We start from the raw sequence: 26,414 nt of genomic DNA, 5'->3' as shown, positions 1-26,414 counted from the left end.
AAAGCGTACTGTTCAAGAAACATGTTCGAGAGAAACTATTCACCAACACTGTCCTTATAATGTTTGTGGAACAAATGCAGAAAATAACCCTTGTTTTAGCAAGAAATGTAAGGAAGATTGGAGCATAGATGTGAAGGCCTGCTATTGGCCTATTAAAGCTAGGAAGGAACAACAGTTTTAGGTTTATTTAATGCTTACTTCTGCATCAATCACCTGGGTATAAATATTTTATTTGTCTGTGTGTTTGCGACCGCAGCTCTTCTATAGGGTGACTGACGAGCATGCCAAAAAGGGAGAGCTGATGCTTGTGGGGATGATCTGCTACTCCAGCCACCACTACTGTGCCTTCGCCTTCCACACCAAATCCTCCAAATGGGTTTTCTTTGATGATGCAACAGTGAAAGAGGTGAGGAGGACACTCGCTGGTCCATTAGACACAGAGGTTACTTACGGAAGATTATATATCTAGGGTCTAACAACCCTATCTATTTCAGTAAAGCCCATTCAATGAAGACAATATAAAGACAGAACAAGGTAGAGGGGATGCCCGTTGTATGATGGTAAACCTTTCCAATATTTACAACATCTTATTAATAAGTTCTTGTCCAAATGTTCCTGTATGTGGTTTCTTAAATCATCGCTACATGTGAGTCTGGTGCCTATGTCCCCTAGAGTCGTTCATTTAAAGAAAACTCATTTAAAAGAGTGGCATAAGTCTATGCAAAACTTTATGTACAAAACAAGCATATTTAAAATTAATACAATCCTCAAATCTCATTAAATTGAGTTCTTCAAAATGGTGCAATTGTTTTGGTGACTTATTGTGATTTTTAAAAGATACTCAAAATTACTCATAATACCAAGATTTTCAGCCCTTATAAAGACACTGAGATGAAAGGAAATTTGCAGATTTATAAAGCCATCTCTGAACTTGATTCAAAGATGATTCTAGACTCGAATATGCTTCATGGACATTTTCTGCTTGTATAAAATAACTGTGTTGCTTGCTTACATTTAACATGAACATCTATGCAGGTAACTGGTAAATCATTAATATAAAGATTCAGCAAGATCATTCCAAGAAAGAAGCCTTGTGTGATCCCTATGGGGCAATCTAACAAATGATCAGAAGATTTATCTTTAAGCTCTAAAGAAGCCTTAACAAAAAAATTCAAGCAAGCCACAATATGCAATTTAAGCACTATTAAATTACATATTGCGGCTTGCTTAAATTTCCACTGTTTGTCCATGAATGTATTGCTGGTTCTTAGTAAGGACAAGGATCCTTCGCATTAAAAGGGAGAATTATAGAAAGATATGATATGTTTTGTGATTATTGCAAGGTTAAGATGGCACCATTAGTCACGATTTAAATCATTAGTGCCTAATGAGTTGGTGAGCATTGGCCTAGTTTAAAAGCAGAACAGAGAAGCTCCTCAATTCTTTTATGACTGTACTGTATTTAGAGTATTAAAGTCTGTGTTGAGGCTTTTAATGGATGCCTCCAATTGTGTTAGAGAAAATGTCGCACAGAATACTGAATTATTTATATATATTGTAAGGAAATTTTGTTTTTTCCCCCAGATTTTTTCTCTTTTAAAACATTTTTATGATACGAATGTGTGAGCAAGCCCATTGTCTCACATCCTGCTCACTATTTTCTCGGGGACGGTGGCGCAGCGGCCGCCTGGCTCTGCGTCAATCCATCAGTAGCTTGTGCTGCGTGTGCAAACCCTCCTGAGCGAGATGGAGGAGCTACTGCGCTTCAGCTCCTGCCAAGTACCTGAATCGCAGCTCGCCAGCATTCCTAGATTCCTAGGAGTCCTCAAACTGTTGTCACAGAACAACTGCGACACTGTCGCCTCGCCATGTTTTTTTTTGTTTCTTCCAGCTTCATAAAATAGCCTTTTCTGAAAATTAGGAACCACAGTAAGCATTTTGGAGCTTCAATTAGCTGGGAGGTTTTTATTGTTTCCTTATATTGGCCAGTATAACTGGTGGAATATTTGCAAAGGGTTATTCAGAAATCATTCAGCTGTAGAAATTGTGGTGATTTTAAGTTTCACTTTGACAGCTAATTACTAAACTAATTTACAAAAAACTGCTGGAATTTAAAAATTCACAGAAATGATTTAACAGGATTTACCCCCCAGAACCTCAAATTGTTCATCTGAAACTTAAAATTTGACAACTAACAGGGAAGTTGACTGGACCTCGATATGAACTTGATTAAGACCTAAAATGTGAGCAAATTGGTTTGATCAAAGTAACTTGTGTTTTTTTTATTATTTCACTTGACACGCATTTGCATTTCCAAGTTAAGGAACAAATAAAGAATAATTGTACTCTGATTAGTTGCTACACATTCTTTTATCTAATGTATTTTTTTCTTTTTTATGAAACACTAAATTTTTTACATTTTTAGAATTTTCTTCTCAAAGATTGTAAAATGGCACTAAATCTATTTTTCCTTCATTTGATGAAATGCCTTTTTAAGTGTGAAGATTCAACAGGAAGATATCGGGAGAGTTTCAATTTCAAGCCAATTTCTTGTTCTCCAAGTGGAGTAAATGCATATTTCTTTGCAAACTCTGTGAAAAATCCTTTAAATAATAATTTAACCTAAATAATTATAATACTTTATTCTATAATCAAGCAACCTTACCTTTGTACCCTTTTGCCATACTCAGTTTGGTGTATTTGCCTAGTTTTGTCTCAGTGGATCATATTTATTTAGACTTTAAATCCTTTGGCAATATTTTTTGTTTTCTTTTTCCTATTGCAGATTGGTTCTCGGTGGAAAGATGTGGTCACCAAATGTATTAAAGGTCACTTCCAGCCTCTACTTCTCTTTTACTCCAACCCTGATGGGAGTGCCATCCACACAGAAGATGCCTCGAGACTCAACAGCAGCCACTCGCTCACCCACAAGACCAACGTCAACGGAGATGCGGCAGGTATAGCTTGCTCCCCAGTGTTGTTTTTTTTTTTTTTTTCTTCTCTGTCACGACTTTATCTATATGTTCTTCCATAAAAACACCTGCCTTTACTGGAGGGAGTGGGAGGATCCCTTGTAAAGATGTCAGCAGGAACCATTATGTTGATATAATGTTTGTACTTTTTGTAGTAATTACCATTGTCTGGATTTGGTTTCTGTTCTAGGACCGCTTTACCAGTTTCTTGGTACTGATTACATCTTGTAAATCCATTTGACTGTTTTTTTTTTTAACCAGAGTTTGATTTTATTTTCTTTAGATTTAGTTGAAAAAATAAATGGAGTAGGGAAAATATTAATACTTCAAGACTTTTCTTCCCTAAATAATTACATCTATCCAACCATTTTATCCATTGTCTATCACTTTTTCCATTACTCTTCTCTCTGGCCATTCAACTTTCCATTCTCAGTCTATTCTTCAATCTGTCTTTCCATCAAACCCATTTTTATGCCTATTGTCCATCCATATATCCATTTGTACATTCTCCATCAATCTTTCCATAATTAATTGTCTGTAGCTCTGTCTGGCCTTTTGTTCATTGTCCATCAGTCTTTCCATCCATCTGTCTATTATCTTTCTACTTCTATTCATTTTCTGTTGTCCACCCATTCATTCTCTGTCCATCCATCTAGTTTCTGATTGTCTGCATATCCACTTGTCAGTAGTCACTCAGTCAATTTGTCCATGTGTTCCATTCTTCGTTGTCCAGCCATCCCATTTTTGTCCATGGTTTAGGCATTCATTTTTCCATTACCTATTGATCCATCTATTTTCTGTCTGTTCGTATGTCCATTCTATGTCCATTGATTTTCACTGTCTTTCTATTCACCCATCTATTCGTCTAATGTCCTGCGGTCATTCTGTCTATTCATCCCAGTTTTGGCCTATTGTCAATTCATCCGCCATCTACCTGTTCTTTTGTTCATCACTTTCTTCAGCTGTCCATTAATCTGTTAATTTGTCCATCCTTTCATTGTTGGTCAGTCCATTTTTCCATCCATTGGTCATCTGTCCTCTATCAATTTTTCCTTCTTCAATCCGTTTGTCCCTCTGGTCATTGTCCATCTGTCCAGCCGTCTGTTTATCCATCTATCCATTCTTTCTGCTACAGTCTAGTTGTTCTGGTTCCATGTGTAAAACCAACACCTGTACAAACAGAGTAAATACATAGTAAACTTTGGTGTTAAATCTTTACAGACCTACTTAAATCTCTGGGAAGTTGAATCTTGAAAAGTCTTGAAATCAGACCTGAAAGTGTTTCACTTTTTAAAACCATATTGGTTCCATTTGTAGCCAGGCGGTAGTGATGGAAACATATTATCTGCTGGGATTATTTGTCCCTGGATTTGTGCAGTTAGGGAGGTTTTTTTTTTATTTTTATCCCCTTTAAAGATCCTCCTCCAACTCTGTGCTGGCTGTGCCCCAGCTCCAATCTGTGGCAGCTGCTCAGTGTCCATCAGAGCTGTCAGAACAGCCGGAAAAACTACATGATGATGACTGAAGATACTGTCATTTCAATTCTCATTCAATGCTCAAGGTTGAAGTCTCTATTTTTACTCCTGAACAAAGTAGCGCTGTGAGAAAGTTGAGCTTGACAATGTGTTTTCTTTCCTGCAGGTGTTGAGTCTCCAATTCCAGCACCCAAGAAGATTGAATTGACCAAAGAGAATCTGAAAGCTGTGCTGGACCACGAGCCTCACAAAAAGAAAACCACTTCGACTCTCAGCAGGGGCAGCGGACAGACCAGCGGTGGACGGGGACAAGGTAAAGGAATTAAGTAATTTACAATACTCAAAGTGCAGGTTGAATAATGAGAACAAAGAATTAAATAGCAGAGGACAAGAAAATAAATTCACTAACATTTTGAGATCTTTTAAGGGAAAAACTAGAAGTGTGAACTAGATGAGTCACACTGTTTAGTTTCCGTCCTTTTTCAGCTCATTAAAAGCCTGCCTCGCTGATAAATATTTTTGTCCTCAGAATCTGGCAGCAAGCAGAGACCTGGCATGGCAACCAGGGGTAGTGATAATTAAACGTCTTTGCTGTAAAACTAAATCTGACCATGTTTGGAACGCAGAGGAGATTGGGGACTCGTGTAGGGGAGAAAGGTCACGAAGACCCGTCATTTCTGCACACGTGTAGCGTAATATTATTATCACAAAGTGTAAAAGAAGAAAAGAAAATGCAGGCAGAGGAGCAAGAACGAGCAAATTGTTGAGGTCAAGAAAAAGCTAATTGTTGGAATTTACTGACTAACAAAGAAAACTGGAAGTACGAATTATATTGTTCAATTTCTGTCCCTTTTTAACCTTTTAACATTTCTCTTACCACTTTTTCTCTTCGGTTTCTGGCAACAAGTAGAAATTTGGCATTTCAGTCACTGGAAGGGAGGATTAAATATCTTTGTAAATCATATCATTTATCGCTGTAAAATTAAATGTTATTTTGTTATAGTTCTTGATTATTGATTACTGTACTCATATTTTTTTACTAATTTTTCATTATTATTATTATTATGTAAATGTGTAAAGATGTTAAAACCAGACAAGACAGACATTACAACGGAAATTATGAAATTGATTTTCTACTATTTTTGAATTATTGAACATGCATCACACTATTTCTGAGGATGAGTACTTGAGAAAAAAACAACCATGTAATGAAGAATTAAGGAAATAAAATGTAGTATGTAGAAAGACACTGAAAGTGTAAAACAGCCATAAATGGTTACAATAGAAATAAAAAAATAAATGCAAAATGTAGTATTTGTGATGAAACCTAAAATAATGTCAAGAAAAAAAACAAATAAGACTGCAAAGCTTAGTTATTAAGTAATAAATACATAATATTTATTAAATAATATGGAAATAACAACATTTAATAAATTAATATAAATATAAATAAACAATGACATTAAGGTACAGACAGGGAAAAAAATACACCAGCAGTTGTGTTCTGTGCACAGTGGTCTCTGGGCCACTTTATGCCTTCAGGCTGCTGGAGACTTGAAAGCATAAAGGTGACAAGCAGGAGGAAGAAGTGATCGCAGATCCTACCAAGTAATGTGATACTGAAGGATTTCAGCACTGTTGGAATTTTCCACCAAATCCTGCTCAGGAATTTTCTGGTGTTTTTCCTATCATCATTTCCAGAGTGCAAACAATAAATCATGGTCAAGAAAGTAAAACATGTTGGATACTGAATTTTTGTGCTGTTTCTTTTGTTGCTGATTTTCATTTATTTTTTTACTTTTTTTTTTAGTGAAACGTGAGACCAGTGATCCTAAAGGACGCCTCGGGGATTTGTCCAGAGAAGCTGCCCAGAAAGCGATAGATCCGAGAGGAATGCATCCAGTCAGGAGAGATGCTGACAGAGGTGGTCAGCGTAGGCAGGAGCATCGCCACAGAGGTGGGTTTTCACCCGTATGTGGGTCTATGGGAGACTCGGCATGAGAAACATGAGGCATAGTGGAACAGAAAGCTGTCCCTTTTCCCTCGTCGAGCCCTTACGTAACTTGGAGCAATGTGTCAGAAAGGGGATTAAAGCTGCTGACGTCTGTTTGAGCCAGAGTTGATCCTCCTTGCTCTCATACTCCTTTTTTTTCTTCTCATGTTTACACCAATACTGACAACTTTTACTAAAAACAGAAAACGGCTGAAATCCACAGACGGAAAAATACCCTTAGATTTGATCTATTATTAACTTATATTTTAGCCCTAAGTTTTCTATTGCAATTCAGAACTTGGGTTTGTGTTTTTATCAGTGCCTGACTGATTTGATTCATCTCTTAATGAAGTGTTTTTATGTGTGTGTGGAAGGGGGGGATTATGCACAGTTCGCAGCATACATCTAATGCTACATATCATTTGCTATGGCGTCAGTTAGCGACACGTTAGTGTCACTCATGTGATAAATGCTTCTGCAGAGAGTGACACTGTAGTTTCTACAAGTAAAGATACGCAGATATAAAAAAGCCTATTTCTGATCACCATTTGGCCAAGGTTTTGGCCTGCTGATATAGATTTTAGATGATTGCTTTGTCTTTTTGAGTGTAAATAAGTAACAACACTTTAATTTATTTTTTTCCCCAACTTTCTTGATTACAAAATGTTTATTTTAAAATGAACTTCAGAAAAACAGCTCCTGGATTATTGGATTATTTACTAAAACTGTAAAATGTTCCAGGTTTTGCAACCAAGCTGTGTGTGCGGTTAAAAACAGTCAGTTGTACCATGTGTCATTTACTGCTATAAGAGACTTTTTCTTTTCTTTTGTTTTAACACCTGCAAAGGCAGAAGTTCTCCATATCACATTTATTGTTTTTCAGCAAGATCCATTTAAAATACGTAAAGCTTAATGTTGTGAGGGTAAAGATATGGTTTGGACTCCAAAAAGATTACCTTCATTTCCTAATGTTGGTCCCTTCAACATGGTAAAACAGAACAGCCTTCCTGTTATCTGCAGAAGTGTCTCTGGCTGTTTAAGAGGGAGGATGAATTTCATTTATTATTACTGACTTCACTTTTCTCATAAATAACTAAATAAATAACTAAGTTTTCTTTTCTGATTCAACAACTTCCAAATCAAAGAGCTATGTTTCCAGAGTGACTTGTTAATTCGTAGCTGTAGTGCATTCACTGATCTGGACAAAATCAGATTTTGAGTCCACATGTTTAAAACCATCCTTATCTCTGCATACTGCTAATAACTTTGAGCCGGCGGCAGAAACTCTTCAACATTTTATATGTATACAGGGCCAAGTTTGAAGTGATTTAGCTCTGGCACACTGTCAGCAAAATGAAGTGATTCAGTCTCCTGCAGACTTATTTCCAAGGACTGCCAGTTATATTAAGTACTAAATTCAATTTTTGAGCACTAAAACACAAAGTTGGAGTAGATTGATTTTTCTCAGCCACTTAGACGGTTATGCCAATACGACACTGGTGTCAGCATTAGAAAGAAAAATTCTTAAAAATATGTGGGACTTGTCATTTGAACTTGCATAGTCACAAAATGCATAGAGCTACCGTTAAAACTTGTGTTTAAAAGTAGCTGTTATTGTATTTCAGGCACCACAACACACTAAAACAAGCATACATTTATGCAGTAAAGTATCACTGCATTGACATTTCTAAATGAACTGACTGCCCCCCTCTGTGCACACTCTGCAGAAAAAAATTGACTTCATGTTGACTCAAATTCACACTTTCTTGTCATCTGCAAACATAACTAACACCAATTGTTTTGTCGTCCTCCTCTGCCTTTATCTTTGTGCTCTGCCTCCTGTGGTCAGAGCACACAGGAAATGTGTACAGGAGATGTCCTTGTTGGAGATTTTTCATCTTGGTGTTTAAAACTCTGTGTAGGTCCACTTTCAACTGGGATGAGGTTATTTACAGTTTCTTGATTTTAACATTTTGCCGTGTAACATGCACAAACTTTCATGGATTTTATTGGAATCTTTTGTGATTGAAGTTTTATTTTTGCGAACAAAAGAAGTGTGTCAGATATGTGAATTTAGTCTTCCTGTTTCCTTTGGAGAACTAGTTTCTCTGCAATAACAGCTGCAAGTTTTTAGGGTCTCATCCAGAGACCTGGTTGCATCGCTCAGGTTTATTAATGTTTTATATTATCATACCATGTAATAATTAAAGTGCTCTCTTAAAATCTTATTTGCCTCAGATCCGGCTCATGACAGGACCTACTCCCGCTCCGCCTCCCCTCCAGAGAACGGCTTCAAGCAGTACCTGGAGACTCGGCTGTACAAAAGCCAAGGGAAGGGACCCATCAGGACAGAGCGAGTGCCGCACCTTGGCGGCCGCTCCTCACATGATCCACCTCGCTCCTCTCACGACCCTCCGCGCTCTTCTGACCCACCACGCTCACCTCAGCCCTCTCATGACCCGCCACGGTCACCACGCTCCTCTCACGACTCGCCCCGCACCCACACCAGGCTTCAAGTGCCGCCCAGCACTGCCGCTTTGAGGAGCGGGCATCAGAGCCGGAGACCGGTGCACCTCATCAACGGATACGACACGGACAGCAGCCAAGATTCCCGGGACCGAAACGGGAGGAGCAACAACTCTTCCAGCAGAGCGTGGAGGCCCATGCGGGAGGCACTAAACGTGGACAGCGTTTTGAGCAGCGTTGATGATGGGAACGCAGGGAGTGCAGGAATAGAGGAGCGTCGGCTCCCCAGCCCACGGAGAGAAACTGTCAGTCACTCGCCGTCGCGTGACCATGAGCGGGACAGAGACCTCACGTGGGGGGCATTGGAAGAACGCAAACCGAAGAGCCTGATGACCATCTACGAAGACGAACAGAAGAACGAAACCGGGGGCAGCCGGAGCTCGCTGGACTGGCGAGACAGCCGGGATGGACACAATGACACGGACAGGTCAAAGAGCTCGGCTAACCTTAAATTGCGCAACGACAACTGGAAGATCCAGAGAACTGAATCTGGATATGAGAGCAGTGACAGGCTGAGCAACGGTTCAGCAAACTTGGACTCCCCCGTTGTTGATGGTCTTTCCTCCAAGGACCTCCGGCCCATACCAGAGCTGCATCTAATGAGGTAAGGTCAACCGTCAAGTTTAGTTTTTCTTTCCCAAAACTGACTTCATGTATGACATACTTCATCCCTGGCACAACACAAAGAACATCTCTAAGAATAGTGAGGGCCCATTCACACACCTTGTTATGGTGGGCTGTCGTCCGATTGATTATGACACCAGCCATCCATCCATCCATCCATCTTCTTCCGCTTATCCGAGGTCGGGTCGCGGGGGTAGCAGCTTCAGAAGGGAGGCCCAGACTTCCCTCTCCCCGGCCACTTCTTCTAGCTCTTCCGGGGGAATCCCGAGGCGTTCCCAGGCCAGCCGAGAGACATAGTCTCTCCAGCGTGTCCTGGGTCTTCCTCGGGGCCTCCTCCCGGTGGGACGTGCCTGGAACACCTCACCAGGGAGGCGTCCAGGAGGCATCCTAACCAGATGCCCAAGCCACCTCAACTGGCTCCTCTCGATGTGAAGGAGCAGCGGCTCTACTCTGAGTCCCTCCCGGATGACTGAGCTTCTCACCCTATCTCTAAGGGAGAGCCCAGCCACCCTACGGAGAAAACCCATTTCGGCCGCTTGTATCCGCGATCTCGTTCTTTCGGTCATGACCCAAAGCTCATTATGACACAGGTTCTGTTTAAAGATAATGATCCCTGTTAACTGACAGGTCCTGGTCCATTCCTGCTCCAACACACCTTTAAGTATATAACTTTGGACCACAGAGATTTAATGTAAACATGTCAGAGTTGTTCACCCTGCTAGCTTGACAGATGTTGCTTTTTCAGCAGATCATTCTGTGAAGATGCCTCATGGTTATTTTGGAGTTAATTTGCTTTTTCTCCTCTCCTTGCATCTCATTTTAATGATTGGTAAAAATCCAGTGTTTTAGAACATTTTGCAGCTTCCAGACATACATGAATAATGTATGTCCTCTGTATTTTAGGGATCACTTTCCTCCAAGAGGAGACGATGATTTGAAGCCTGATGTGTTGTACTCTGATTTTATCACCGGTAAGTGACTTTTCTTTTGTAAATAACGGCTCAAAACTATAACTGGTGTATTGTTATATTGGTTCCCTTTAATATAATTAAACATCTTATTTTTTATGTTAATTTCTGTGCAGTAGTACTTTGACAGTGCACATAGTGAACATTATCTAAGTTTGTTTTTCAGACAGCCCTGAGACGCATCATTCTGAACTTTGAATATTAAAATGAAACCATACTATTACAATCTTTGTAAATTATAAGAATCGATCAGTCTTTGAAAGAAAAGCAAAAAAAAAAACAACTAAAAAAAACAAGTTGAAAGTTAGTTGATATAGATAGACCATAAGATGTTGGAGACAGTTTGCAAAGACAGTTTGTTTTGTTCTGGACTGGCAAAAAGATGATCCCTTCACCTATGGTGAAGTGACAGTGATTGTTGGTTTTTCTCGACAACAAATTGCAAAAAAGGTCGAGCCCTGCACAATTTTTTACAGAAGACAAACATTACTCTGGCTGTTATATAAACAGCCAGAAGGAATGGCTGTTGATTTACATCATGATGTAAATGAAGGAATGATGATGTTGAAGGCTGAAGTATCTCCCTTTCAGCCTGGCTTTGGCTTGACATTGAAGAAAAGCTCTCGTCTATGTTGTAGGAATCTGCAGCGTTAAGATAGCAGAGAGCAGTTTTCTTGATTTATTGTTCCATCAGTAATGTTAAGGTCACAGCCTGAGATTTGGCTCCTCATGGGCTGGATTTAACCCCTTTACAACCAGAGTCAACTTTACCATGTGCAACGTGCAGCTTAATGTGTACTTGTAGTTTTATTTTAATTTGCTGCTTGCAGTGAAAAATGTCTTCCTCTGGCAGGTAGCACCATCATTATGTAGATTTATTAGGAAAAGCTGCTGTGAAAATGAGTTTGAAAACAATCATAGCTGGTAAATAAAGAAACCTAATAAACTGTGAGCTTAGTATGAATGATGTTGTGGGGATGTTTTATTTTATCTTTCAGTTTGGGTGCAGAAGGATTAGACTGGTTTATCTCTGGCACATATTTTCTACATACAGCTGTATACAGCATATGCACAAAAAAGAAAGAAATATCAGATTAGCTAAATCCTTAAAAAAAAAACTCACTCATTAAATTTCACAACAGGACTGCTTTGACTTAAACCTGGCAATCAGTGAACTTATAAAACACTTCCCAGCTGTGCCCTACCAAGCAGAAAATATCAGGAGTTTACCTGCCAAGAGTTAGAACATGACTTCAACAAAGTACAGTTTCAATAATACAGCAGTTACTTCATGATGCTGTTGAATCCACACTTGTTTTATTTCATATATATGTAATTTATATTAGTTAAATATGGTTTTACAATTACTATAGTAAGTTGTATAGTCCTAGAAAAACCGATACAGTAGGATTTGTGGGGAGCAAAGTGGCGGATACCAGTCAGGTGAGGTTAATTAAGGCACTTGATTAATAGATAAAAGTGAATTGTTTGTGGGGAGTTATAAGACAAAGTTTGGTTATCAATCGGGCAACAATACCAAATACAGCAGCAAATCTGCAACAGAATGGCTGAAAAAGAGAAGCATCAAAAAGTTGTGAACATTGAAAGTTCAGACTTCAAATTGAGATGTTTTGATGGGACTTTGAGAGAGCTGTGCAGACATGAATGTCTAAAAAACATGTTTAATTAAAGCAGCATTAGAAAGAAGAGCGTTCCATGATGACTCATAAATTTATACAAAAAATGATGGCTGCAAAAACTAGTGGTGCTAATTTTTTTGAAAATATTTGGCATATTTACTTCCCCTAATGTCATTTTTCAGAATAAATTCTAAATCACTAATTTACTTGGCTGTTTAACTCTCAGTTTAATAAAGTTTGACATCCTGTCGAAGTTTTGGAAATCGACAATCAAGTAGTTAGACGTTTATATGCATGCTCATATTTTGGAGTGGGTGAGAACTGTTTATGCAGCAATTCCAAGAGACTTCTCTTCGGGGTCTCTCTCGTTTCTTTCCGAATTACTTTATTTCCAAAGAAGAAACATACAAGAATGAAATAAAACTCAGACAGAAAACAATATTTGAAGGGATTAGAATTGAAGTTGTGATTTAGCATTAGCGTCCTCTAAATAATGTGTTGGTGTAGTTCTTCATAAACCGATGTTTATGATTAGTGCTTTATGGTTAGCACAACTTAATTTTTAGTTGGTGTTGCCCAGCATTGTTCAGACCTATGTTTGGTAAAACTAAAGTGAAGATGCTTCTGAAGCTCGTCTAACTCAAATATACTCACACAGGCCCCCTACAGTCTCTAGAGAATAACTGCAGTATCATCATTCTTTTTATTTTTTTCAAAGAAAGGCTTACTGCATTTAAGAAGATTCGTTTAGATTTTTCACAAAGTCCTAAAATATTAACCGCTCAGGCTAAACCTGACCTAAAATCCAATTGATGAGGGTCCTCTAAGCTATTTTAAGATCCAGCTGGGATATTTACACCCTACTGCCTGCAAATTGAAATGACAAGCTGCAGTAAATGCGTCCAGAGTCAATTTGGCTGGAGTTCAGCAACAGGGACAGCATTTTTCAGAGTCACACCAGGACATTCTAGAAGTCCATTAAAATCTGAAATCCCCTCTGGTAGCACATTCATATGGGAGGCAGCTGTCAGTTTACATTTTTACCACACATATCAATTCTTGTGATGGATATAACTATAGGCCTGCATAGATACTTTGTAGACTTACAATTTTTTTTTTAGTTTTTGGGGATTTTTTGATATGAAAAGTAACATTTAAATAAACTTAAAAACTGTACTTTAGGACTTCGTGATTGGATTTCTCCCTCTTTATCTTCAAAAGGTCCATCTTTATCAAACAGAAGTAGCATTACTTTGTTCCTTTTCAAATCTTATTTAGCAACTTGGCATGATCCTTTCCAGCTATAATAGGAATGTTAGGAAGGGAGGAATTTATGGCACACCACTTACTGCAGTTTTAGATCCTAATTGCTCCAGAAGCACAGCTTAATCCATGCAATCGGCGCGCATAGAGGGTTTCCCAGCAGGACATTCAGAGTACATCTGTTTCGCTGGCATCTGCTGCTCTAGTTGTAATACCAAAGTGGAAAAAGTTTGTTGTTTTTTTTTCAACAAAAAACATCTAATAAAACTGGCTAATGTTAGAGTTAAAGATGTTTGTTGTAAATAAGCTTTGGTTTTAACAGCCCTATGCGGTTTTTCCAGAGTTGTTTTCTCCTGAAAGCATTTCACTAGAAAAGGTGGATGTGATCATGAAGACACAGGGATTTCCCAAAGGGAACAACACACTTACACTCTCATCCCTCTTTGTTATTTTTGAGAATCGTATTGTAACAGTGGATTGCCAACTCTCCAGATCAGGGGCATCAAATTGTAAACTGCCCACATGGACTTAGTGGCTTAAAAATGCAATAGTGTTGTGGAGGGGATCTAAAGTCTGGGAGTCTGACCCCGGCGTAATTGCATGCCAGCACAAAGGATTTAGCCACTAATGCTTTGGAGAGAGAGCGAGAGTGGAGGAGGAGGAGGGACAGGAGGGAAAGAGGGGGTTATGCTGACACATCACAGATGGTCCTCACTCACTCCTGCTTGTCCTGTTAGTCAGCTGTTGTCTGTCTCCAGTACCTTAAATCACACCCACCTAACCTGGCTCAACTCGAGCACTGTGGGCGACTGTGGCTCTATGGTAGAGTAGTCTTCTTGCGATCGAAAGGTTGTAGGTTCGATTCCAGCTTCCTCCTGCCACATGTCGATGTGCCTCTGGGCAAGGCGCTTAACCCCAAATTGCCTACCGATCTGCGTATCGGTGTATAAATGTGTGTGTTTGTGAGTGCAACTGGGTGAATGTGACTCTAGTGTACAGCGCTTTGAGTGGTCAAAATGACTGGAAAAGCGCTATATAAGTTCAGTCCATTTACCATTTACCACCAGCACCCCCTCCCCACCAATCCATAGACTTGTTTCTAAATTAGTTGGGTTTTTTTCCGGAAAGTTGAAGGAAGTTCACACTTTCGGCCTCTCCACTTTAACCTGTAGCAACCATGCAATTTAATGTATTTTATGTGATAGACGCATTCAAAGTAGCAAATAGTCTTAAAGTGAAAGGAGACCTATCCTTCATAACTTTTTTTTTTTTTTACTTTGCCATAAATTTGCATAAAAAATTGACCGACACACTTCAAAAACCTGATAGAACTTGATGTTTCACAAAATCTTCTTCATTCTATCAACACCCATGGGGGGCCTACATGCATAACAGGAAACCATGTGTTGTCAGTTGAAGCATCTGATGTGACATCATGGTGGTGGCTTTGTTTCTGGGCAGACAGTGGGGCAGGGGGATACTTTCTAACAGCAGGGACAGGGAGGCTGCTGAGGGTTAATGGGGAAGATGAATGGAGTTACATGCTTATTTAGGGAAACAACTCCAAATATCCAGAGAGAACAGTAATGATCCAAGCATATTTATGAGATAGAGTGGCCAACTCAAAGTCCAGACCGAAATCCAGTTTAGAATCACTGGTAAGACTTTAAAACTGATGTTAACAGATTTTTTTTTTTTTTTGGGGTATATCTTGTTGTTGTTTTTTTTAACTTTATGGTTTTTGGTATATTTATAGATATATATTTGCTGTACTGTTAATTGCCCATTCGGGACTTGAATAAATCAGATTTTTTTTTTTGTCCAAAAAGCTTTTAAGCTATTTGGGGGAAAAAATTGGGCAAAAATGTCAGTTTCTACATGAACGAAGACACATAGCTCAAAAACACTTACAGCTGTAATTGTAGTTACGGGTGGTTGCTACAATGTGTTTTCTCATTGGGGCTGAATACTAATACAATTTTAAAGTTTTTGTAATCCAACAAAACGGTAAAGATTCCATAGGTAAAAATACTTGCAAAGCACCATACAAGTCATTATAGCACATGCTTGACCCTGAAAATATACTTTTTCTCCTTTCTTTGTGTCTCTTAGTTTCTGTTTGAGTTCATTCTGGGTCAGTTCTGCTTTTAGGACCTGGTGGCCTGGGCTGACTGGGCCTGAACATTAACTCACATTCCCTCCTTTGAAGGGCCATGTACTTTGGCTGCGTCAGACAGTCAGAGTGGTACACAGGGGGCCCGAGGGCGCTCTGCCAGACTAGCTGGTTTGATACTTCCTCTCCCGGCACCAGGCAGAGCGGGCCTCACCATGACCCCTGTTGGATAACATGTCTTAGCTGACAGACCAAAAGAAATTCATGTACAAACAGAAAACAGTCACACATTACTTGTTTTTTTTTTATTCAGAACAAGGAAGAAAATCCCCTGATCTACAAAATGTCAACGTCCTCACTGGTCGACTTATCGAAAGGTAGCAAACATTTCTTGAAGTTCTATGGTGTTGAAAACATATTTTTGACAAATTCAAGACTAATACCAGGGTCTTTATTTTTTGTACTTTAACAGAAAAAGAGCCTTCCGATATACGCCTGGAATCCTAGAAAAGAACAATGGCCTGGATAGTAAGCAAGAGGAAAATCCGGACGGCACCCCTGCGAGCCCCGTCCCTCCTTACTCTCTGAAGACCAGCAGTTCTGAGTGGAACAGCTCGGATGACCTCACCGGACCCCTCTCTGAGCAAGACGAATCTGGCCACACAAACTTTCTGCACAGCTATTATCCACCTCTAGCTCCCAAACCCATTCTGTCTGGTGGCATCTGCCCCCGCAACCAGCCCAAAAACAGTCTGTCTGTTCTCCGGCGATGGATCGAGACGCCCGTCGAGCACAGACTTTCCTCTGACGCCAGTTCTAAGTCGGGGTCTTCAGACCAGGAGAGGAACGACTTGTCAGCCAGTGAGAGCGAGGACAGATTACCCAGTCCAAAACCTAGACTGGATGACAGTGCAGACTCCCTATCCTCCTCCCTCACAGAGATGGTCCTCCCAACCACTTTCTTTTCTGTGGACAGCTGCATGACAGATACATACCGGGCCAAATACCACAGGAAACCGGGCTTGTACAGAAGAGCAGAGGACCACACCTCATCGGGGGAGAGCGACGCAGAAGGAAGGGGTCACAATACAACAGAATCAGGTACAGAGCATATTAGACTGCAACTCCAGTCCTCGAGTACAACTTCTGGATGCATCCCTGCTTCTACACAACTGAACAGAATAAATGGTTAATGACCAGGCTTTAAATGCCAAGGAACTAATTCAGCCTTTTGATTCAGGTGTGTTGCAGCAAAGATTCAACCAGAATTTGCAGCAGAGTTGCACTTGAAAAATGAAATTACTCTTTAAAACTTTATTTTGCTGCTTAAAAATCACCAAAAGAGTTCATAAATGAAGAGTTCATTTTGAACCACAATAGATGTGCTTTGCTTGCACCTTCGCAGTCCCTGTAGGCTTTGGCCGACTAGTCGAAGTTGGCTTAGCCTGACATAGGCTGACCTTTGCAGACTGGTCATTACATTGTTTGGTTGCTTAGAAGTTAAATTCAAACACTCTTCCTCCCACAATCCATTTAGAAATCATAAAGATGGCCGGAGAATTCCTATGTCCTCCATTGAAATGTGTTTTGAATTGGTTCTGTGGCTTTAATTCTTTACAGGGAATAGGGAAACTGTTCTAATGTTTAATTTTTAGATTTTTATCTGTGAAATTGGTTACATAAATAAAATGCACTACTTGAGGGTAGTCCTAGTAGAGACATGACACATTAATCTATTTGAACAATTTCTTTTCATTTTTTCTTTTTGCAGGCTTCTCTACAACTAAGACTACTGCAAAGTGGAACCCAGTTACTCCCAAATTCCTGGATGAGCACGGTTTCCTATGATCGAACAATGAACTTGAATGTTCCTGCAGCCGGACGCTGAATGGACTGACTGTTACACCAACTCTTTCTGTGGAACGTGTGGTTCCTCTCAGTGCGCTTGATATAGCAAAACAGAATGCCAAAGAGATTGCAGAAAGGAAGACGATTGTCTTTATTTTGTGAATTTGCACAATAGAGCGCTAGAAGGGTACAAAACGTCCTGAGACCGGTGAAGAATGTGTCAGATTAAGTCACTTTAACAAACAAGAAATTAGAAAAAAAAATCAGTCAAAGATGTATCATGTTTCTCCTTGTTTTATCTAGATTTTATGGAAGCTTTTATTTAACTACTCCCATTGTAGCGTTCATGAGGCGGTTGCCCCAGATCTCCCTTTTTCTGATGTTCAGAGAGGTTCTCGTTTCTGTTTGAGAGATATTTGCATGGTTATTTTAGGGGAACATTAAAAAAGCCACTATTTTACTGTGTCCTTAAGTAACTCAACCATCTTGGAGGAGAGGCTTTTTGTTTGAAAAGATCTTTCACTAATGCCAGTGAAGGTGAAAACAAATTAGGAGGCGACTTGTGATTATGATAAATAGAATATTTGATTGACACATGTACAGCACATCCTGCTATCTTGCTTATTTTTAATTGTGTATTAACTTTTATTCTGTTTTTGTATTTGTTCTGTATTGTTCTTTAACACTGTTTATGTGCATGGACAGTTTAACAGTCAAGGCTTAATTCTTTTTATGGGAGGTTAAGGATAAAGTGTTGCAACAATCTTTCCTTTCTGTTTGGATATATATATATTTCAGACTAATACACAGTGCCTTTAGTATTTTTCTATGTTGAGGTTAAATGATAAAGATTTGATTTGTACAGCTCTTTGATTTTAAAGAATTTTTGTAACATACAATTTTATTTTTTATTAACTGATGTATAAATAAACAGTTTTATTTAACCATATCTGTATGCATCACCTGTGGTCATATTTCACGTTGGAGCAGAAATACTGATTTGTCTAACATGATGCTGTAAAAAGTGATGATTTGCCGCCACCTGCTGGTTACACCGTCATCTTCCCCTTGCAGACTACCAACTTGCAAGTCCCTCTGGTACACGTATGTGCAGAAGGGAGCAGGTATGTTCTTTTGCTTACAAACAAAAAGGTATCTGAATTTAGTGTTTACTACCTCTGCTTTAAAAGTTGAGCAACCAGTTGCCATTTATTTTAAGAAAAAAAAAGGATATTTCTGATCAATTTCAGGTCAATTTCTTAAATTAAGTCTTTTTTTTTTTTTTTTATCATTTCAGACTAAGTTTTGGATAAAATATTAAAACTGAATTTATTCATTGCTTTCCTGTTATCTAAGCTCAGCAACCTCAACATGTTTGAAGAAGTTCTGGATTTTCTTTGAGAACTTTTTATAATCGGGGGAAAAAACAACAAAGGAAGATGTCCGCTATTTGAGAAGATTAACCTTGAGGGGTATGTAATTCAACCAAGAATAAACCATACTTATGGAGATCACTTCTGTGGGCTTTCTCCAATTATTTAATCTTAAGAGTATGTAAATGTCTGATTTTTATGAGTGTAAATGACATAAAAATGAATTCTCATTTTTAAATAAGAGATATTTTTGTTAATCCTAACTGATCTGGAAAAGGAAGTGATTTAATGTTGTAATGTCCATATGAAATGACTTAAATTTGTGGTAAATAAATTTTTTTTCCAAAAACTGAAAAATATAGAATTGTGTGGATGGAAGACAGGTTTGGAAATCTAGGTTTGGTGATATTTTATATATTTTTCATAACATTTTCCCCTCCATGCATGGGAAGCACTTTTGCTGCCATGATGCTGTGACATAATTCAGGATAACAGCGGACAACTGACAAAGTTCTTTGGGGGTGTAGCCAGACTGAGCTGTTGTCTTGCATGTTAATATGCAATTTGATCACTGTTGTTTTATGCAACCACTGCACATTATCAGTTCAGCTTTACTGCTATTTTAAGCAGTATTTTTTATTTTTCAAAACACATTAGAGAAAATTGAAAAGTGGAGGAAAATTCTGTTTTTATTTTGTAATTTTACAACTTTTTTTTAAAGTAAATGGTTCATAGTTAAGTAAGGGACTTTAAAGATAATAAATATGGTTGAAACTAGATGATTTTTCGACAGAAATGTGGATCTGACAGGTGGTTTTGCTGAAGGCCGAGCGTCTCTGCTTCTGTAGAGATCACAGTTGAAGTTGGCAATGATCTGCACAGCTCTGGATTCTGACCAGTAAATAAAGTTTGTTTAGTTCAGAAACATCCAAACGACAAGAAGTTGACAAGAAGAAGCTACATTTAAATTAAATCCAACCTGAACATTTAATGAAGATTTGTTAACTTATACTTGCAAAAAAAAAAGATAACGAAAAATTTATTTTACAAAACTTTATTGTACATTTTTAAATAAGCAATTTATGAATACACTTATATTATTTAAAGACAGATCAGAAGACAGATCTATGGATAGAGAAGAGTTTTAATAAATTAATGGCACATTTAAATAATTATTACATAAGTTATTTATTGTCATTTGACAATCTTCACTCTCCATAAGAGTCTCTGACTCTCCATAAGCAGTCTGGCATTAAGCTCTGAAAATATAAAAACAAATTTATCCCTCATACAGTTAGAGGGTTAAAAGCTAAGTATATATATATATATATATATATATATATGTTTTTGTTTTTTTACTTTTTTTAAATTTTGCTAAAACTGTATTAGTTCTTAGAAAAATGTTAATTTTGAATACTTAAAAAAAATCTTCAGTCCTACATTATAAAAAATAAATATAAATTTTTGCTGTTTCTCCAAATTATTCTAAAAATATATTAGGGATAGATTATGAATAAAACACATAGTGCTATAAACATGAGTTTTATTACAGGTTTAGATTCGATTTGTTGTAGCTTCTTTGTAGTTGGGCAGGTTTCACAGGTTTAATTTTACCCGGAGTTTGGACTGGAGAATTTCAAATCTGGCAACAGTGGCGAATGGCGCCATTTTTGTTATTAATGAAAGTGACGCGCATGCGCCATGCTGGGTAAAATATGCAGCTTCTACGTGAGCTTTTAAAAACAGATGCGGCTAGCACCTGGTCTCACAGAGACACAAAACTGTCCGTCTGATATTCATGAACTTTGGGACCTGAATTAAAAATGATATTTTCTGATCTCCCACGACGCGGAATCCGAGTGGACGCCCAGCCTTATGACTGAAACTTTTGTGGATCATCCGATTGAAATCGTGTCAGCGTTCATCGAGGCCTAGTTTGGCGTCTAGTACTTGACCTACAAGTAGGCCGCGGGAGGACCATGTTTGAAATCGCTGTGTTGGTTATTCGGTAAGTTATTTTTCAGAAACCTTTTTCTAAGTTGTTTGTCTTTTTCCACTGATAACGTTAGTGAAGCCATTTTTTTTGTGTCTAAACAGAGCAGCACACAAGGAGAGACCCGACCATGGCCTCTCGGCGGCGGTTTGTTTGGTTGCTGGCGTCCGTGAAACATCTTTGGAGATATAATGGCATCTGGAGCTAGCAGCTGATCGATTATGGATATGCTACAATCAAGCTGAGGATGGCTAGCAGTTGATCGATTATGGATATACTACACTGAAGATGAGGATCGCTTCCGTCAAGCTGAGGATTCCCTACAAGGTGCCTGGCGGATCCGCCCGACCCATCAAAGGTTGGTTAGGTCAAGCAACTGTTCCAATGGCGGGTCCAGAAGACATCTCAGGGTAGGAGCTGTTGCGGGTTTTGCTGTGCTATGCTGCTGATGCTAATGTTTGTTGAAGGCCAACGCTAGGCCTCTTGGTGTGCTGGTTTGGTTTGATTCTCTGCTGAGAGTCGATGAGCTGAGAAGGATTCTGTTGTTGTAAATCCTTCTGTCTTTGGATTCTCAGTGTTTGAAGCAGTTGCTGTGGTCTTGTGACCTGTGGAGGTTTAGGTGCAACTAGAAGCTGCATTAGGATAATATTTATCTTTCCAATGAATATCAAATGTGTTTTTGGGTGAAGATGAGGTCTTTATATTTCAACATACATAATTTTTAAAATATTTGTTGTACCTATTTAATATTTAGTTTGAAATTTAGGGTCCATACTTTATTAATTCAACAACTCAAACAAATTTAATTTACGTTCAATTTAAACGTGAAAACCGATTAATCTTTGCGCCGAAACAATCCGTGGCCTCGTGCGATTTCGTCACTTCATTTCTTCTGGACGATGAAGGACAACAGAGAGATCTCCTGGAGCTGCAGGCCGGAGGTCACAGAGGTAATGTTCACACTGCAATCCACCATCTCTTATTTGCAAGTTTTCAGCTAAACTCTATGTTTTCCTTCTGGAGAGGATTGACTGGGACCTGTCCTTCAGTGTTTTAAGTTTGTTTTAACCCATTTTTTTTCTCCTAGACTAAGCAGCTGGTGGACCTTCTGTTGCAAATAACTTTTTTTTTCTCATAGATGAAGCCACCAAAGGAGCTTCTCCTACAACTAATGCTCTTTTCTCCTATAGAAACACTCCTGGAGCAGCTCTTTTTCTAATTAACTAATTTGGTTTTGTTTATTTATTTTAGATATGTAAAATGTCTTCCAATTTCAGTGTTAAATGTTAGAATTTAATGTATATTGATTTTTGAGAATGTATTCTTGCATAATTCTAGCGTTATTATGGGCACAAACCAACTTATTATGAGAAGGCTTAGACTGGTTTACTGGGATCTGTGTATTTATGCTGCTGTCATTTTCTGTTTCTACTATATTATTTATTTCAACTGTTTTTGTTTTCTCAGTTATTTTTCTCTCCACAGATGCTACACCTGGTCTGGTGTTCTGACTAGCTGTGGTTGCTTCCTGGAAAAGGGCATTAACTGACATGATGCTGCCATCACCTAACTGTTCTCCCTCTCCTTTTCATTTCCACAAACATGGAAAGTTCTCCTGGATCAGTTGACCTGTTGTGTCTCTGCTCTGTCTTCTCTCAGCTCCCGTCGGTCATGGCAGATGGCTGCTGGTACTGAGCCCGGTTCTGGTTCTGCTGGAGGTTTCTTCCTGGTAGAAGGGAGTTGTTCTTCACTGTCGCTACATGCATGCTCTGTATGAGGATCTGCTGTAAGGTCAACGACGCAACACAAGCGATTTGCTGTCGCCCTCTGCTGGTCAGATTGAGTGAAAGCTGTAAGTAATGACTTCATACAATCTGCTGGGTTTCGTTTGGTACAAACGTTTTAAACTACTTTAATAATCAGCTGAGCTTTTTGTACTAGCAATTGGAGTACATGTGATTGAACTAAAATTACCTCAAAGTGCATTGAGATGACATTTGTTGTGAATTGTCAATATATAAAATTGAACTTTCAAACTAACAAATGAGCCCCACCAATAAACAATATAAAAAACAAACAAAAAGCCCCAACAACCAATACAAGAAAGTTCAAACCCCCAAAAGTAGATACCAAAACACCAAAAGTAGATACAAAAACATTCAACCCCCCCCAAAGTAGATACCAAAACATTCAAAACCCCCAAAGTAGATACAAAAGGTTATAAGCTTATAATTATAACATTAATTCACAACAATGTTGTTCTCAAGGCATTTTACAAAAAGTCATTTCAATTTAGTCAGATTTCTATTGATCCAAGATATCATCAGGTCATTAGGTTCACTTAATTGTAAAGTAGTTTAAAACTTTTGTACCAAATAAAACCCAACATATTGTACAAAGTCATTACTTATGGCATTCACTCCCCCTGACCAGCAGGGGGTGACAAATTGCTTGTGTTGAGTTGTTGACTTTACAGCAGTCCCTCATACAGGGCATGCATGTTGTGACAGAGGAGAGGAAGAACTCCCATCTAAGAGGAGCAAACCAACAGCAGAACCAGAACTGGGCTCAGTACCAGCAGCCATCTGCCATGACCGACTGGAACTGAGAGAAAACAGAGCAGAGACACAACAGGTCAACTGATCAGGAGAACTTTCCATGTTCATGTAAATGAAAAGGAGAGGGAGAACAGTTAGGTGATGGCAGCATCATGTCAGTTAATGCCCTTTTCCAGGAAGCAACCACAGCTAGTCAGAACACCAGACCAGGTGTAGCATCTGTGGAGAGAAAAATAACTGAGAAAGCAAAAAGCTTAGTTTCTAACTAAACTTTTTAATTAGAAAAGGTTTAGTTTCTGACTAAACTTCTTGTTTAGTTAGAAACACCAGAGTGCCACCTTCTGGCTTCTTTCCAGATCAGTTCAGAGCAGGGAACTGTTTCTGGCTTTGTTTTTTCCCCCTCCGTGGGCTGCCACCTTATCGTGGTGGAGGGGTTTGAGTGTCTCAATGATCCTTGGAGCCGTCGGAGGCTACGTACCTCTGTCTGGGTCGGGTCTGCCGGGGCAAACGGCTCCTAGGTGAGGGATAGGACCAAGAGCAGCCCAAAGATCGCTTAGAAATATAAACACAGAATGTTCCTATTTAGAGATGGTGATGTAGACAGGGTTCCCGCTTACAACCAGAGCTATAGACAGAAGTCAGAGTTTCTCGCAGTGTTTTATCAGCCTGGCGGGCCACCAGGTTTTATTTTTCCCTCCACCAGGTTATGGGTTGTTATTTTAAATGGGTATTGTTTTCCACCAGTGACAGTAAAGATAGATTAAAGTAAAGTTACTTTATCTCCAATGTTTAATGCACAAGGAAACTTTTCTGGAGATTAAATTTGACATTTGATAAACATTGGGTGTAATCTTGAACATCAAGGATAATGTTGAGCATTATCTTTGATTAAATAAAAAATTGGGGACAACATTAAATATCCTGGATATTAAATGCTAAACATCGGAGATAAAGTTAAACATTCCGGATGGCATTAAACAGCCATAATAACACTGGAATGTTAGACATCAGACATAACGATAACCATTGAGCTTAACATTGGGGACAGTGTTAAACTTTGTAGATAAACATTGGGGGGCCCTTTATTTTCACACAATTTATGTGTGAAAATACTTTATTTTCATAAAAAATAAAATACATAAAAATACTATTTTATGTTGATTATAAAATGGGATGGGTAAGCTGTACAACTCCTGTAAATGTGAACAAGCTCTTGAAATGAAGTAGAAAATTAAGAATCTTTCTTGTTTTGTTGACACTGCTGGCATTTTAGATGTTGCCCAAAAACCACAATTATGGTCTCGTCTTCATCTTGTGGCACAACTATTGAGTACATTCATTCAGTTGAGCGGTGACTGTATGCAGGTCCTCCAGAGTTACTCTAGGTCATAGGGAATATGGATGGTTTTCCTTCTGCTTTACAAGTCTGCCCCACTTTGTGTTGGTCTATCACATAAATTTAAATCTGTGATTGTCATGTAACAAAATGGGATATACTTTAAGGTTTACTAAGGATTTTATAAGGCAAAGTACACTGCAATATAAATCTTTGGTTGGATTTGACTGCCATTTATTCAAAAATGTGCTTCAGTCAAATTTTCAGCCCTGATATAAAACTCTTCACTATTCATTTCTTCTTCCTATAATCTTTATTTTCTTTTTGCTCTTTTCCATCCCAGCTCTTTTTGTCCTGTCTGTATTTCTTGTGCCCAGTATGGAAGATGTGTATGTGAACGTGTGCACACAGCCCACAGGGGCCTCTGTTCTTGTTGTCAATCTGACAAGGAGTAGGAACAGGATTATCAGAAAGAGGCTTGCTCTCACTCGGGGCAGAAGAAAGTGTGAAATCTGATTGCTCGGCAAGAAAAACAGGACCTTGTGAGGTTGGAGGAAAATTTAAGAGGCTGAGGAAGCCATGGCATTGGGGTTCGATTGACAGTTTTCAAACTTGAGATGTCAGAAAGCAATGATTCAGAGGCCCTGCTTTGCTAATGCGCTGTAATGTTTGTAATTTCTTGTGGCTGTCAAAATAATACTTGGATCCTTGTCATCATTGTATTCCTAAATTCTTTGCCGGTGGGAAACAAACCACAATTCTCTTTTTGTGAATAAAACAGGATGTTGTTTTAGTAGGTTGTGTGCATGCATTGGCATTCTCACCATCTACCACTAGGGGGAGGTAAAATATAATGTTTTTCTATCACATCCACCGTCAATCCATTTGCAAGTTTCAAAACATTTTCCCTCATTATCCTTGTTTCAGTACTTTTGCATGAAATAAAACCACAACTGTGAATGCAGAGAGAGTGTTAGAGGAGAGAGTTTTGTTTTGGGATATAAACAAGGCATTTTGGATTTAGACTGAAGGAGGTACCTTCTATGTATGGACTGAAATTAGACGCATAAGACCACTCTGTCTTCTTTGGACTATTGGAATCTATCACGTGTTGCTGCTCAGATTGGGTGTTGTTGGCTTTTTTCAGATGCCCTCGTCTCTCTAAAACTACATCAAGTGTCATCAGTCATCCTTACCTCGGACAAATCAATATCAGTCGCGACTTTAAGCTCAGACTCTTTATTATGCCAAACGCTTTTACGAGGATTAGAATGATAGAAAATGTACAGAGCAAAGACTCGACTTGTTGCCTTTAAGAAGTACTTGCTCTGTTAACTTTCCCTCTCTGTGACTTTTGGGTGTTTTTAATTGCAATTTGAATTTCTAATCCTTTCATTATTTGAGATTTTTTTCTCTCTCTCTGTAATCTTGCAGTCTTTCACAGAGACCACACTGATTGCATGTTATTGCTTTGACCCCGGCAGATGGTTTCTTAATGCTCATTTAGGGAAAATGTTCACATCCTTTTGTTTGCTTTGATCTTTATAAGCCCTGTCAAGTTGTTGGCGCGAACTGTACAAATTTATTCAAATATAACATCATATTTATGCGATCTGCATAAAAAGGAAAAAACGTCTTTATAGTTTCCTTAAGCATCCTTTTCTCAACCTATAGTTTTTGTTTTGTTTGTTTTTTCATTTGTTGTAAAATTGTTTACTGGATATGTGAATTT

The 26,414-nt window shown here is 38.7% G+C and overlaps 1 protein-coding gene across 1 annotated transcript in view; it reads left to right on the top strand.

The window, feature by feature from the left end:
• The window catches only part of usp53a (ubiquitin specific peptidase 53a), a 39,213-nt gene extending 20,277 nt beyond the window's left edge, over window positions 1-18,936 (top strand). The window contains exons 9-17 of the mRNA XM_028038486.1: window positions 257-406; window positions 2,786-2,957; window positions 4,614-4,760; window positions 6,258-6,404; window positions 8,679-9,570; window positions 10,494-10,561; window positions 15,888-15,951; window positions 16,047-16,675; window positions 17,346-18,936. Coding sequence (XP_027894287.1) covers window positions 257-406; window positions 2,786-2,957; window positions 4,614-4,760; window positions 6,258-6,404; window positions 8,679-9,570; window positions 10,494-10,561; window positions 15,888-15,951; window positions 16,047-16,675; window positions 17,346-17,422 — 2,346 coding nt within the window. The 3' untranslated portion in view covers window positions 17,423-18,936. The remainder of the gene's footprint in view (window positions 1-256; window positions 407-2,785; window positions 2,958-4,613; window positions 4,761-6,257; window positions 6,405-8,678; window positions 9,571-10,493; window positions 10,562-15,887; window positions 15,952-16,046; window positions 16,676-17,345) is intronic.
• The last annotated feature ends 7,478 nt before the right edge of the window (window positions 18,937-26,414 follow it).

The sequence above is a fragment of the Xiphophorus couchianus genome, chromosome 14 (assembly GCF_001444195.1).
Source record: "Xiphophorus couchianus chromosome 14, X_couchianus-1.0, whole genome shotgun sequence".
NCBI lineage: Eukaryota > Metazoa > Chordata > Actinopteri > Cyprinodontiformes > Poeciliidae > Xiphophorus > Xiphophorus couchianus.
Note: the sequence above shows the minus strand (reverse complement) of the source record. Positions and strands in the feature narration are given on the sequence as shown.